This window comes from Curcuma longa, chromosome 12 (genome assembly GCF_044706935.1).
Source record: "Curcuma longa cultivar G26 ecotype Majalengka, Jawa Barat chromosome 12, ITB_CL_G26_1.1, whole genome shotgun sequence".
Classification (NCBI taxonomy): domain Eukaryota; kingdom Viridiplantae; phylum Streptophyta; class Magnoliopsida; order Zingiberales; family Zingiberaceae; genus Curcuma; species Curcuma longa.
In genome coordinates, this window is record NC_133872.1 from 2,974,930 (window position 1) to 2,989,810 (window position 14,881).

The 14,881-nt window shown below is 34.6% G+C and overlaps 1 protein-coding gene and 2 pseudogenes across 3 annotated transcripts; all 3 read left to right on the plus strand.

Annotated features, from left to right (window-relative positions):
- Positions 1-696: 696 nt before the first annotated feature.
- LOC141843029 (myb-related protein 2-like) lies at positions 697-3,795 on the plus strand. Of its 3 annotated transcripts, none has more exons than XM_074731040.1 (7): positions 697-833; positions 911-1,131; positions 1,210-1,286; positions 1,374-1,431; positions 1,499-1,589; positions 1,660-1,729; positions 2,780-3,795. In XM_074731040.1, the coding sequence occupies exons 2-7, from the start codon at positions 930-932 to the stop codon at positions 3,536-3,538; spliced, it is 1,257 nt and encodes a 418-aa protein (XP_074587141.1). In that variant the 5' UTR covers positions 697-833; positions 911-929; the 3' UTR covers positions 3,539-3,795. The 3 variants fall into 3 exon arrangements, with proteins under 3 accessions (XP_074587141.1, XP_074587140.1, XP_074587142.1); XM_074731039.1 differs by having other exon boundaries at positions 927-1,131; XM_074731041.1 differs by having other exon boundaries at positions 927-1,131; positions 2,786-3,795.
- Positions 3,796-7,892: 4,097 nt separating this feature from the next.
- On the plus strand, positions 7,893-8,227 carry LOC141842769 (transcription repressor OFP17-like; annotated as a pseudogene).
- Positions 8,228-9,144: 917 nt separating this feature from the next.
- Positions 9,145-9,850, plus strand: LOC141842737 (uncharacterized; annotated as a pseudogene).
- The last annotated feature ends 5,031 nt before the right edge of the window (positions 9,851-14,881 follow it).

The following is a 14,881-nucleotide window of genomic DNA, read 5'->3' on the forward strand; positions in this document are numbered from 1 at the left end:
ATGCAGCATAGAGACAAAAGGGAACTCATGCCGGTTACATATTCCTTTATTATATACATAAAGGTGTATCATATTTTGCTGTTGGATTTAACCACTCAAACAGAACTTTCAAATTTCTCTAATCAACTAGCTTGAGATTACCAATTTGAATTAATCACAGATCAGACTGCAGGTAACTACAAATTGCATTATTGATAATTGAAGACGCCTATGATTTATTTTCATCAAACTTACTTTCCTATCCTATTAAAGAAGCTCTACCCAAGTGGACCCCCAATATTTAGATTCTTACAGTTAAGGAATCTGGAAACTTTGCTGAAACTGCAGAAAGATTATAAACATAGCATCAAGTTTAAAAATTCTCTTGGCAAGTATATGCTTCTTCTTTTTCTTTAGTAGTTCTTTCATGAAAGAGAATGGATATTTAAGGATTTATTCTCCTTCACATGCAACAAGTTAAAGTTGTTCCATGAAAAAGTTTCTTCTGCAGAATATGAATGCCATTAGGCTTATGAATTGAAAACTAAAGTTCCAGGACATGGTCCATATTGAAGGAAGAAGGACAAGATCTCTTTTTGGGTTGCTCTGAAGATTGGATTAACTTAACTGCTTTATTCAAATGATTCCAATTCTCTTTTGCAGTTGGCTTATAAAGAGAGCCTTGTGCCATCCTTCACCTACAAGAGAAGCAGATAAGCCTTTGGAGAAGGATGGATGGTGCATGCCCTGGCATTCCAGAAATATAAAGCAGATGAATCTGAAGTGATAAGTTTCAGCTACTCAGAGATCTGATATGCATAGTGCTACCTAGATCAAAGAAGACAGTAGATAAGGTAAGAAAAAGGAAATAACAAAGAGAAATCTTTGCTTCTATTTGATGGTGATGACTACATAATTGATGACCTTACAGTTTCTTTACCGAGCAGGAGATGTATCATCAAGGCCACAACAACATCCTCTCTTCTAGGACAACATTTCCTCCAGAGAGGCATTTGTCATTGCAACAAGGGGGAAGCATTTCCATCGAGTCGGGGCTAGTTCTATCAACTGATGCAAAGCCAAGGCTGAAGTGGACACCTGAACTCCATGATAGATTCATAGATGCAGTTAATCAACTAGGCGGAGCAGACAGTGAGTAGACGAGAAAAACAAAGCACTAAGGGAACATCTTTGCTTCAGAGTAAACTAACTAACATCATTGTTTTGCAGAGGCGACACCAAAAACAGTCATGAGACTCATGGGCATTCCTGGACTAACACTGTATCACCTGAAAAGCCATCTTCAGGTCCTGACTGACTAATTATCTATTCTTCTTCCTTTTCTTTATTCATTTTTCATATTTGAAGATTAAGCTTCTCTTGTTGGATTGCAGAAGTACAGACTCAGCAAAAATCTCCAAGCTCAAGCAAACATGGGAAGTATTAAGAGTGGTAAGAGCACATCCACATTTATCAATCCAAACATATTGAGTTTGCAAACTAATAGATATTGATGCAGTTGTAGTTTGTAAGCTAGCAGCAGAGAGAACAAATGAAGGTAACAATATATCAGCCATGACCAAGACAAATACTGATCCCCAGCCAAATAAGTAAGAGAACATCAACACTCATTTAATCAAACAATCAAAAAAGAAAATTTATAACTGAGTGCAATTTCAGGCCTATTCAGATAAATGAAGCACTTCAAATACAAATTGAAGTACAAAGACGGCTACAAGAACAACTAGAGGTAATGTTTAGTCAACATGTAATGTTTATCAATTTTTATTTCCTTCCCTTATTCATTAGATTAATTCTAAGATATTTGAATTAATAAGAATTTAACAGTTTTAATTGTGTATTATATTCTAAAACTTTTGCATATAGTTACTTAAAAGTACCTACTGACTAGCTGGTTTAGTAGAATGAAAATTGGATCAAGCCCAACCTACAACTACAATTTGTCACAAGTATTTCCATTAAGTTTAGTTATATGATATAACTATAGGAAAGTTCAAGGAAATGATTAAAGAGGGAAGACATGACTTGCAAAACAAAAGCCATAAATCACAAAAGAGCAAATTATGTCCATCATCCATGGAAAGATTAAACCGGTAGCAAGATAGAAGACATCGAGTAGTTTAGATGTAGCCTAGCAGACACCTTGAGCTTTGTGTAAAGCCATTAAATATAGTTTTAGAATTTGTACCAAATGACAGCACCAGCCTTTCTTTTTATCTGATGATTTCATTTCATGTTCCTTGAGGTCAAGATCACGAGTAAAACTAATTATTCTTGATAGACTTTTCTTTTTTGTGCATTCTATCATTGTTTTAACTGAAAGGAAACAAGAGAAAATATCTAAATGAGAAACAATGGACTTAGGATTTCTGGAAAAACATTGGAAAAAAGTCCATGCAGCAAACCACCAACTAGACGGGACTGAAGGTTATTATCTAACACAGTGAAGATTTCCAAAGAAAAGAATGACATGACTTTATTAAATAATCGTACACCTTCAAGATAACTGTAGCCAAGCCAATTGGTTTAAACTTCAGGTTTTCTTCATATTGACAAAAACAGCAACTACAAATTAGATAACTTTGCTCAAAAATGAACTAAGAGATAACTGAAACACCACTATTAATTAAGGTTAAAAGGTAACTAAAAATAAGATAAGTAATCATCCTGAACTCAAAAAAAGGAATGAAGCCTTTATGCCTTTTCTTTTACTTTCATCTCTTCTAATTTGCTTATGATATTAGATACTGACAAATCATGCAAAATGCATCTGTAAAAGGTTCAGAAGCATTTACAACTTCGCATAGAGGCACAGGGGAAATATTTGCAGTCTGTGCTGGAGAAAGCTCAAGAGACACTTGGGAAGCAGAATTTGGGTACTCCAGGATTGGAAGCTGCTAAAGTTCAACTCTCTGAACTAGTATCCAAAGTCTCAAATGAATGCTTCAGCAATGCATTTCCAGGTTTCGAAGATATTACCCACCTGAATAACAATCTACCAGAGTATCAAGCCCAACTTGCTGACTGTTCAGTAGATAGCTGTCTTACATCTTCTCAAGAATCACAAAAGGATCAAAACATAAATCATCTCCAGCGGGGTTTAAGAAATTATAATGGCAGCTTACTGTTTTGTAGAGAAAAAGTGCATGACGGTACTAGGCTTGAGAACACTCAACCTGCATGGTTTTATTCAAATGAACACAAGCCTTTTTCCTCATCCATTTTAGGAGATTCTGAAAGGACACCTCTCTCAGTCTGTAACTTCAAGGCACATCCTTTAAGTTCTAAAGCTCAAATAGGAGGAGCTATTTCAGAGGCTTGGCATAAGGAAAGAAGTGATGGAGTCATGTTTCTTGAGAACACACACAACAGGAAGCATGCAGAACAACAGAGCAGAGAAAAAGAATCAAGTAGTTTCAGTAAGGCAATTAGTTTTGGAATATCCAGTCATGCAGCGCAACTAGACCTCAATGCTGACGAAGATAACGAAGGTGCAACAGATAGCAAATTTGATTTGAATGGTTTCGGTTGGACCTAGTTTGTGACTTTGAAACTACTTACAAAAGAGAATATTCTATAGTGGTTGGAGTCAAATATTATAAGGCACGTTTACCTGTATATAAATGAATTATACATTTTGCCTAGAGTGTACTTGGGAGGAAATTGAGAATTCGTGTATCACATCGGAGCAGCGTCAAGAAGGTCAAAAACACTGTGTTCTTAAATCATTGCAATCTAGTACGATATATTAATAGTGACACCAGTGCTAAAACCTTCAAAGTTGCATCTGAATTATCTTCCCATATACCTTATACCAATTAAATATATTTTCATAATGCATCAAACAAAAAGAAAATTCATTTTGCTTTAATGCAGCATAAATATTTCACTGGAAATTTAGCACCATTCCTTTCATGAGTATCAGCTTAACAGTTGTTTTAATACAAAGTCTATCATCGTTGGCACTCCTTTTTATTTATTTTATTTTCCTTATTCCTTTTGGAAAATGGAGGGTGGAGACCCAAAGATGTATAGTAAATCAACCACATCATCACTGTTTTTTCAGTTTGCACAGAAATTTCTCCCCCTTCTAAACCACATTAAAAATCAATGCCTCTATTGGAAAAAAAAAAAAGATACATCAATTTAGGGGCAACATATTGCGATCATGATTAGAATTGGAGGATCGCAGGAGAAAAATTAGATAGCTTTAACAAAATTTCAAGCATAATATGCAGCTGTTTAGAAGTATTATGCTCGGAGTGTATTTTCAGACAAAATTATAAATGGCACCAAGAAAAAATAGTTTTTAGACTCTATAAATTCCTAACTTTTTCATTGGCATCTATCTCCTTGAGACCCTGACCGAATTAGTCAGCAAAAAATGATATAATTGCTACAAATGATACTATAACGGAAACCCTAAACTAAAATGTCCACCACGAAACATACTATCTCTACGGCAATCAAGCTCGTACCTTGCTCTGGAATAATGATGCCTCTGCCGAAGAGGAAATCCGTACACTTTTTCACTTCAATCTACAAGTAGTTTGCGAAAGATGACGCTTTTCCAATAATACCTTTGTGGCTTCTTTCTCGATACGTCACGGGTGGCACCTCAACCACCATTGTCGAGGACGACAAGAAACGAATTAGAGAAGCCAAATGATCGCCGGCCGATCGAGGTAGGTTTTTAGTGCTGCTGGTTGAAGTGTTGCAGGCCTCGCGCCTTTTGCTCACCCGCCAAAAATGTATGATGAACATTAAACTAGCAAAATTGAACAATTAATATTATTTATTTTGGTTATTTTTAGATTTTTAAATGTAAATTGTGATATTCCTTATTTAATGAAGGAATAACAATCTCCTGTTATAGATCTACTACATGGGGATTACCACAATAAAATTTAAAAGTCGATTCTGACAGATGAGAAATGTGCCGTTAGTTGCCTTACCCCTCAACATAGAGGGCTATGGGTTAGAATGAAGTCTCGCATAATTTACCTTTCTTCTAGATTACTTAGGGCAAATATTGGGCAAATATTGGAGGGGCAACATGGTGAGTGTTGAAATATGCTATTTCAGAAACATAATCGAAAATTGAAAATATATTAGAATATACTATTCGAAAAAGATTATCAATTTATGATTTTCTTTATTTATCTTGTTGTAATAAATATCAAATATTTATTGTTTTTTTCCTTTTAGCTAACTTGTATTTATATGTAAAAGGTTTTATATGAGATTGAATATATAAGAATATTTTTTTAAATTTTTATTATTTCCTCATTCTTCTATATATTTTTTTACATGGTATCAAAGCAATTTATTCTGGGAAGCTTTTTCATCTAATATGATGGATTCAGCTTCTTCTTCATTAAACAAAGTCTGAAGAAATAATAAAGATCTAGAAAATTATTATTATTTATTCAATCTAATATACAAACTTTTTCATATATATACAAATTGACTAAAAAAAATACAATAAATATATGACATTTATTACAACAAGATAAATAAGGACAATAATAAATTGATAATTTTCTCCGAATAGCATATTCCAACATATTTCAATATATTTTTGATTTTCGAATATGTTTTTGAAATAGCATATTTCAACACTCCCCTTCACGAGCTCGAAGATGCATTTTTGTTGTGTATTCTATTGGTCAAAAGGCATATAAAATCTATGATATAGAGACTAACAAATTTTTATAAGTCGAGATGCTATTTTTCATGAACACATATTTCCTTTTTACTCTAGAAAAAATAATGAAGATAGTACTTTGGCACTACCTTTATCAATTGATAATCATGATACTTCATTTGAAAAAGTCACATGTCATTTTTTGGAACACTTAGAAATTTTAAACAGTGACTACATTGTTGATGAACCTTCTAATATATTACCTCCCGTAATTCAATCCAATGAACCTACATTGCGAAAATTAGAATGTATTCGTCAACTATCAATTTGGTTATGTGATTTCCATTGTGCCCAAACCAAGGTTCTTTCCCCAAAATCATCATCAATGGCTAAGTCAGGTAAAGGTATTCATTATCCTTTAGCAAATTTCATATGTTATAAAAATTTATCTTCTTCTCATCATGCCTTTGCTACTCGTATCTCTACTCTTGTGGAATTTAACACATTTTCCCAAATTGAGAAAGATCCTAAATGAAAAGAAGCCATGAGTTTAGAAATTCAAGCATTGGAAGAAAATGGTACATGGACCCTTACTTCCTTATCTAAAGAAAAAAAACCAATCGACTACAAGTGGGTGTACCAAATCAAGTACAAATCAGATGAATCCATTTAGCGTTACAAGACGAGACTTGTCGTTAAAGGTTATACACAATTTGAATGATTAGATTATAATGAGACTTTTGCACTAGTTGTCAAGTTAGTCATCGTCCGTTGTCTACTAGCTATAGCTGCTGTAAATGGTTGATCTCTTTATCAACTTGATGTTCAAAATGCTTTTCTCCATGGTGATCTAGATGAAGAAGTTTACATGCTTCCACCACTTGGTTATAGTCGACAGGGGAAAAACATCGTTTATCGACTAAATAAGTCACTCTATGGATTAAAATATATAAGCTTCTCGCAATTGGTATTTAAAATTCTCTATAGTCATTCAAAAGGCAGATTTTAAACAGTCTATGGCAGATTACTCATTGTTCACACAAGCATATGGAGATTCATTCACGATTGTTTTCATTTATGTTGATGACATGATAATCACGGAAATGATCCTAACGCCATAAGGACTCTTAAAAGCTTTCTACACAAGTACTTTCGAATAAAAGACCTTGGAAAGTTAAAATATTTTTTGGGAATAGAAGTGGCTACATCAAAATAAAAAATTTCCATATCACAACGAAAGTACACATTAGATCTACATGATGAGATGGATTTTCTTGGAGTAGCTCCAATCAATTATCCTATGGAATAAAATTTTAAACTCACACCAACAGATGGAGAAATACTTAAAATCCTTCAAGATATAGAAGATTTGTTAGAAAACTTATTTACTTAACAATTACTCGTCTAGATATCACTTATTCAGTGCATCTTTTTTAGTCAGTTCATGCATAATCCATGCAAACCACATTTTGATGCAGCTATTCGAGTTCTAAGATATTTAAAGGGAACACTCAAACAAGATTTTTTTCTTTCAAGCAAAAATGACCTTAAGTTAATTGGCTATTGTGATGTTGATTGGGAAAGTTGTCCTACTACAAGATGATCGGTAATATTATATTTTCCTTAGTTCCTCTCTTATCTCTTGGAAGACAAAGAAATAAACAACTGTTTCTCATTCTTCTACAGAGGCAGAGTATAGAGTGATGACAACAATTACATGTGAGTTAATTTGGTTGAGATACCTTTTACAAGACTTATAAATTAATAATATGGTTTTACTGTATTGCATTGTGATAACAAAGCAGCACTACATATTATGGCAAATCCTATTTTTCATGAGTGAAAAAATATATTAAAATTGATTGGGTCAAATTTCTACTACCTTTACGCTGTCAAATACTCAAATTACATATATCTTTACTAAATCACTTGAAAAGTCATTTTTTTCAATTTCATTTGTGCACATACAAGTTGTGCATTTTAAATATTCATACTTCAACTTGAGAGGGAGTGTTGAAATATACTATTTCAGAAATATATTCAAAAATCAAAAATATATTAAAATATACTATTCAAAAAAGATTATCAATTTATTATTTTTTATTGATATCTTATTAAATATCAAATATTTATTATTATTATTTTTAAAGCCAACTTGTATATATATTTTTTAATGAGGGTATCATTTTTTACCACGATATACTCCTCACTGATCTCTGCAGGAGAGGAATTGATCCAACGTAGCATGAGGAAGAGGCAGGATCAGCGTTATCAGTCTCCGGCAGGGGCGAATGTTAATAAGAAAGGAGGTAAGTTCGAGGATGACGATGTGGAAGCGGCGTGCCGGAGCCTCGAGAAGTATCTAGTGGAGATGATGCTGGAAGAAGGGAAGGTGAGGGAGCTGGCGGACATGGAGGAGCTGCTCCTGTGTTGGGCAGCTTGACGTCTCCTGTGTTCTGGTGAGCAGGTTCTACAGGGACCTCTGCAACGACTTGTTCTCCGCCGCTGGCGCTGCCGCCGCCTCCGACGACGACGACGAAGAGTATGAGAGTGTGTCTGTCAGATGACTCCGACGTCTGAGAGTTAATTTTGATCATTGTGTCTTGAATTTGTAATTCGATTACTCTTGTTGAGTTGTAGATTTGACATTTGCTTTTTCTTCTTTAAAAAAAAGAGGAAAAAAGGGAATCATTGTATGCATGATCTGCGGCTCTGTTCTTGCTTCGTTTGTCTATAGCGTTGCTGTATCCGAACAGCCTCGTCCTCGTGGAGGCACTTCGCACTCTGAAAAGATAGCAACCATGGCAAAGCAACAAACCCCCTCCAGTCCCACACCAACTCTGTTCCCCTCGTCCAGAATCCGCACCCAAATACTCCGATCAATAGGCAATCATTAACAGCGGTCATTAAAAGTGAAAGGCTGGAGCAAAAGGGACTTCCACAGTTTGCATTCTTCGGTCAAAAGGCACCAACCATTATTTCATTTGGAGCTTTAAGATTGCCATCGGATGGAACATGCAATCTCATCTCGGAGTACTTGAAGAGTTAATTCAATGGCCTTTATGATTAAAGCTCAATTATTGGGGAAGAACTCATTGGACTCCTTGACGGTGTTTGGGACTGGCCAGCAGTAGGCGCGCATGTGGAGATCCGAATCTTATCAATTTCACCAAATAGCTCAGCGCCAGCAGCCGCAGCAGCTGTCTCCTCCTCCTCCTGCATTTCCTCTGTTTCTGTCAAAGTAGGAGGCAGAAACTGGAAAGAAAAAAAGTAAATAAAGCAGGAATGGGATATAAATCTTGTTAATGCTTGGAGGTTGAGGTGGACGAATTGATGCAAGATCCAGTTATAAGCTAATTGACTTAACTTTACTGCTTGTCTTCGATCCCGTGAGATCGATCTGCAGCAGAGTCGATCTGCTCCATCCCCTGAGAACGTGTTTAAGATTAGCTTATCATCTTTCGTATGTTTGCAGAGGGTCAGATAAGCTCGAATTGATGGAATGGGAAGGGAGCGCTAAAGGAGTCATGGCGTTAAAGGTGGTTCTTTTATGCTTCCTTTCGTTTTGTGCCCTATTGGTTTGCAATCTCGCAGCAGCAAACTGCGGCGGCGTTTCTGCTTGTTCAGGTGGGTAAACTCCATGATCCGATCACTGTTTTAGAGTTCTGACGATGAATAGAATCTGAGAAGGATTTCTCTGATCATTTTGAGACCGTTCCTGTTTCCTCATTGCAGTGGCCACGATCTGGAGTGGGAATTCCAACTACAAGGTGAGATCTTGATCTTGTGTTTGCCATCATAGTCAAGATTAAGCACTCACAAAATGTTCTTTGATTGATGTGTTTATCGGCGGCGAATATTAAGGAATAACGTGCCCTCTCACTTTTTCCCTGTCTGAAGCAAGTTAACCTGAGCGCCTCTTCGTTGTCATGCGCAGGCGTGGCGACGGCACGAAGCGGAGACGGAGTCGGCGGGCGGAGGTGGGAGGAGGGGTAGTCCGTTCGTAGGACCTGGATCGCGGCCTCCGCGGTAGGACCTGGTTCGCGGCCTCCGCGGTGCACGTCCAGGTGTGGCAGGTGCACGCCCTGCTCACCGGTGCACGTCTCGGTGCCGCCGAGGCACCAGCAGCAGAAGGCGGACGCCGCAGAGTACTACCCGGAGGCTTGGCGGTGCCGGTGCGGCGGCCGCCTTTACGTGCCATAACTGCCACTGCATCCTCCTACTCTTCGTCGCGTGGATCGGGAGCGTCCGAGACTGAGACCGAAGGCGTCAACGTAGGGGATGAAGTTTGTCAAGCAGAGAGATTCTTCTGAAAAAAATCAAAGAACTTTTGCTTTTATCTTTCACAATAAAAAATCATGGAATAGCAACAGAATTAGCGACATAATTTATTTCCGTCGCTAAGATAATCAAAATATTATTTCGTCGTTATATTACTACCTAGATTTTTCCGTCGTTACTTAGGACGGAATATTGATTTGTATTTTCATATATTTGATTATTGTTCATTTAAAAGTTTACCCTTTTCTTTCAAAACAACATCTTAACTCAACTACATAGTTGCTAAGTGGAACTAAAATCCCTCCGGCACTCTCTCACGCACTCTCCATGCTTACCATTTGACACTCGACTTTCAACACTTTCATTCTTTGCTCTATTGAAGAATCCATGGAGGCACACTCCCGAGGTTTACATATTTGAGTTTGTGAAAAAATACATCAATGAAATTGGCTCTCAATATATTATTCAAGTAGTGATGGATAATGCGACAAACAATATGGCAGTGGCGAAGTTGTTAAAGGATATACAATCTCAAATTTTTTGGACCTCTTGTGGGACTCATACAATCAACTTCATACTTGAAGCAATTGGAAAACTATCCAAATTTAACGGAATACTTGAGAAAATAAAATCCCTAACAATATTCATCTATGCACATCATAAAACTTTGGTTATTATGAGAAAAAACACCAAGAAGACAGATATTGTGAGGCCCGAGATGATTAGATTTGCTACTTTATTTTTGACTTTGAAAAGTCTCAAAGGAAAGAAAGATCAATTGAGACTTATGTTTACATCCAAAAAGTGAAGCAACACAAAATTGAGTAGTGCAACGGTAACAAGTATTTCTTTTTGGAATGATGTTTCTTTAGCTTTGAATGTTTTCACCCATTTAGTGTAAGTTTTATGCCTCGTTGATAGTGACAAAAAGCCCTCAATGACCTTTTTATTAGATGCACTTAAACAAGCTAAGGAAAAGATTAGAAAGGTTTTCAAACAAGAAGAAAATATCATCCCTATTTTGAAGATTATTGATGAAAAGTCTAAGGGTAGACTTGATAGTCCTTTGCATTATGTCACTTACTTGTTAAATCTGATTTTTTACTTCAAAAATCCAAGCATACAAAATGACATAAATGTTATGAATGAGTTCTTGAATTGTGTTGAGAGAATTTTTTTTCACCAACGAGGACATGCAATCCACCATTACTAATGATGAATTATTGAATTATAAGAGTAAATCTGGAAACTTTAAAAAAATGACGGTTGCAACATATGAGAAGGTGGATGTATACGATCCAGGTACATCTCTTTCCTTTATTCCTATTCACTAACATACATGTCTATTTTATTTATTTTTGGGTTTATTATTTTTTTACCTCTTTACTTTTTTAAGATGGATGATGATCCAATTATGGTGGCCACACTCCAAATTTACAAAAATTAGCAATAAGATTTCTCTCTTTGACAAGTAGTTCATGGGCGTGAAAGAAATTAGAGCCAATTTGAAAGGGTAAGTAGTAATTCATGAATTATGTTATCTATTCTTTCTTTTTATTAGTTTTAATAATTTTTTAATTATTTAGATACATACTAAGAAGAGGAATCTCAAAATATTAAAATTGAATGATCTTGCATATGTCAAATTCAACGTTAATCTTATGAAAAAGAAGAGTAAAAGAGAAATAGGTAGAGATTTACTTCTATCCTCTCAAGCTAGTGAAGCTCAAGGTTGGTTTGTTGACTATGGTGATGAAGATGAGGTCGAGCCAAGTTCAGGACTTATTTGGAGAATGGTGGTGGAGGCCTCGGGAGTGGATGAAGTGCTACAATCAAGGAGCGCAAGAAACATCCCCATTACCATTAGAGAATTTGATTAGGATTTAGATACATCGGAGGAGGAAAATGAAGAAGATATTGATTTTGAGCCCGATAATGAGAGGATTATGGATGTAGTTGATAGTGCATGTGTAGATGATTTAGAAGATTAGTTATGTTTAGTCTGGTCCTTGTTGGCTTGTTGCCATATTCGATTGAAACTTTGAATTTTAAACTTAGACTTTTGGTTATTATTATGGTGATGAATTTTTATTAATTATCTTGTTAGTTACATTTATATATTTATTTGTACCTTATATAAATTATATTGTATTGTATGAAACTTATTTATGCATAAACATCATAAAGAATTATTACTATTTATAATATTATGTATAAAAATAATTTAAAAAATTCAACTGCCTAAGCACTGCTTAGGTGGCCGAGACGGTAGGCTAGCCACCGCCTACTACCATTTACAATATTGTAGCCAATGATATCTATGAGAGGATTTAAATTACTTTCGTGAACAATCCCCTCAAGTGTAGTTGTTATAGGTCCAAGATTGGAGTTTACCTTTCGGTTCTTTCTCCTCACCCCAAAATATGTGCTAATGTCCGTTAAGATCTATTAATACATTAGGTATGTTAACAATTAAATCAAGGATCAATACATCATGTGATAAAAGAGATAAATATTAATACACAATTATCAAATCAATGTCAAGTTATTATCTAATCCTAGAATTAAAGAAATTACTTCATGGAGATGGAGATACAAGGCCAAGATATGATATTAAGCATTCTACAACTTCTATCAAAGAAAAGAGAGTAAAAAAGCTTAGTCGTGGTATGTGATGTTGTCTTCAGAAGATCTCAAAACTCCTTGGTGGATAGAATCTTTGTGGCTTCTTGGAAGTGGTTCTTTCTTAGGGTTTCCTGTCATGGAGAAACCCTTCTCTAGGGAAGGTGAGATCCCTGATCCCGATGCCTCAAATAGATGCCTCCTTGATCCTTTTATAGCCTTTAAAGATTATCAAATTTGTTACAACTTTCCTAAAAAGTTAGGAGTGCCACCACCATGCCACGGCTGTGTTTGGAAGCATTGCCTGGCGGTGTTGGTTTCTAATCAGCAGATGTCAACCGAACACGATCTTGTCGGGTAGGAGTGGATCTAGGATTTTAAATTTGAAGGGGCCGCTATTAAGTGACAAAAATAATTATTATATATTATATATAACTTTTAATAACAAAAATATAATAATTAAGTGATGTCACACGGGTCAATTCATGGTTAGGCAGGTCAATTCGTCAAAAATTTGTCATATGATAGGGGTGGCGCTTCAACCCATATCTTAGTGCACTGGAAAATCTCCAATCCAATCCAAGGTGAATTATAGGTTAAGCGAGTCAATCCACGAACTTATTAAAAATATAATAAAATAATAAAAATTTTAAATTTAAATTGTGATTTAGGTAAGGTTGAGCAATTGGTTCGAAATTGAACTAACCAAACTAATTAAATCGAAATCAACATTTTTTCGAACTAGCCAAATTTATTAAATTTTTTAATAAAAATCAAATAAATTAAATTGATAAAATATCAATTAATTCAATAAAAAAAACTAAATTAATCAAAATTTAATACCACTATAGTACAAGTTGAATTAACATACAGTAGACCTTTTGTGCGATACACTTGTGTTTCTATTTTATGCATCCATTCAATATAACACAGGAGTATATAAGTATAGCATGCGTGATATAGAGTGGATAAGTACAATTATGATTATATTTGTGAGTTTATAATTATAAAATTAAAAGAAAGTTAACTATTCTTTCACTTTTTGTATCTATTTATTTGAGTGGAAGGAAATTGAAGGAACAGTAGGCATGTGCATGATTAATTATAATTTTTTAATTTATCTTTTCGTAAATGATCATAGATCGATCGTGTGAAACTGTTGGAGTGCCAGATTCCATCTTTTTTTACAGAAGATAAAACATAAATACTCAAGACTTCTAATCCACATGTAAATCTGCTCTTGGTGGTAAGGGACATAATTGGATCGTGTTCGATTTTAAAAATTTCTCATCAGTCGACAACAAAGAGATGATAATAGTGTCAGATAACACAACTTATCCATATTCAGTGTTGAAAATACAATTATTTCTCCGTTATTTGCCTTGCTCCATAAGTGATGCACAATTGTATCAGGAGATACGATCAAACTGTGTGCGAATATTGAAATGTATGCTCTTAAAATTTTTTAACTCTAATTAAATTTTAAATTAATGTCTTATCAACAAAATCTCATATAGAATGAATAATTTTTGAATTAAAAGATAAAATACTACAAAGATAATTAAAATATACAAAATATATATTGATGTAACAACGTACAAAATACACACATCAGCTATAAATATGAATAAGAGAAACCAAAACTTGATTGTCCGTTATTATTCCTGGAACCAAATAATTGATAGTGCGGATCTTGCGACTCTCAATAATTCATAGATATTAATTGGTGGAATATTATTGACCATTCATTTATCACCACTTGGATCCATTAATTTCTGTCAATCTGGATTTGATATGTTGAATTAATTAACTTATGTTGTCAAATAATTTTAAAATAAATTCAGGTGGACCTGACTCCACCTAAGTTCGTGACTCACGTGAATTGGCTTATGACAGACTTGATTGGCTCACGAATTGAAAAAATTTATTTTTTAAAAAAAAAATTAAAATTAAAATAAAAAATTATGGACTAGTAAATTTAATATATCTAAATCATAATATAAACTTAACAATTTTAATATGATCCATTTAAATTGACCATCGGATTAATAAAAAAAATACAACTATAAATTTTTTTTTTTGTTAATTTCATATCCAACTTCTGCCATACAGATTAATTTTAAAGGTGGACGGTTCAATTCCACAAATTGACCATCAGATAAATTTGAAAAAAAAAAATAAGTGAATCTTGACATGACACCTCATTATCACAAGTAGTTCGAACCCCAACCACATTCAAAAATATTCAACATAAAATTTAAATCCTATGAAAATTATATGAAAATTATCCTAGCCTCCTAGCCTCTTATCAATGCATCCAATCTGGAGGAC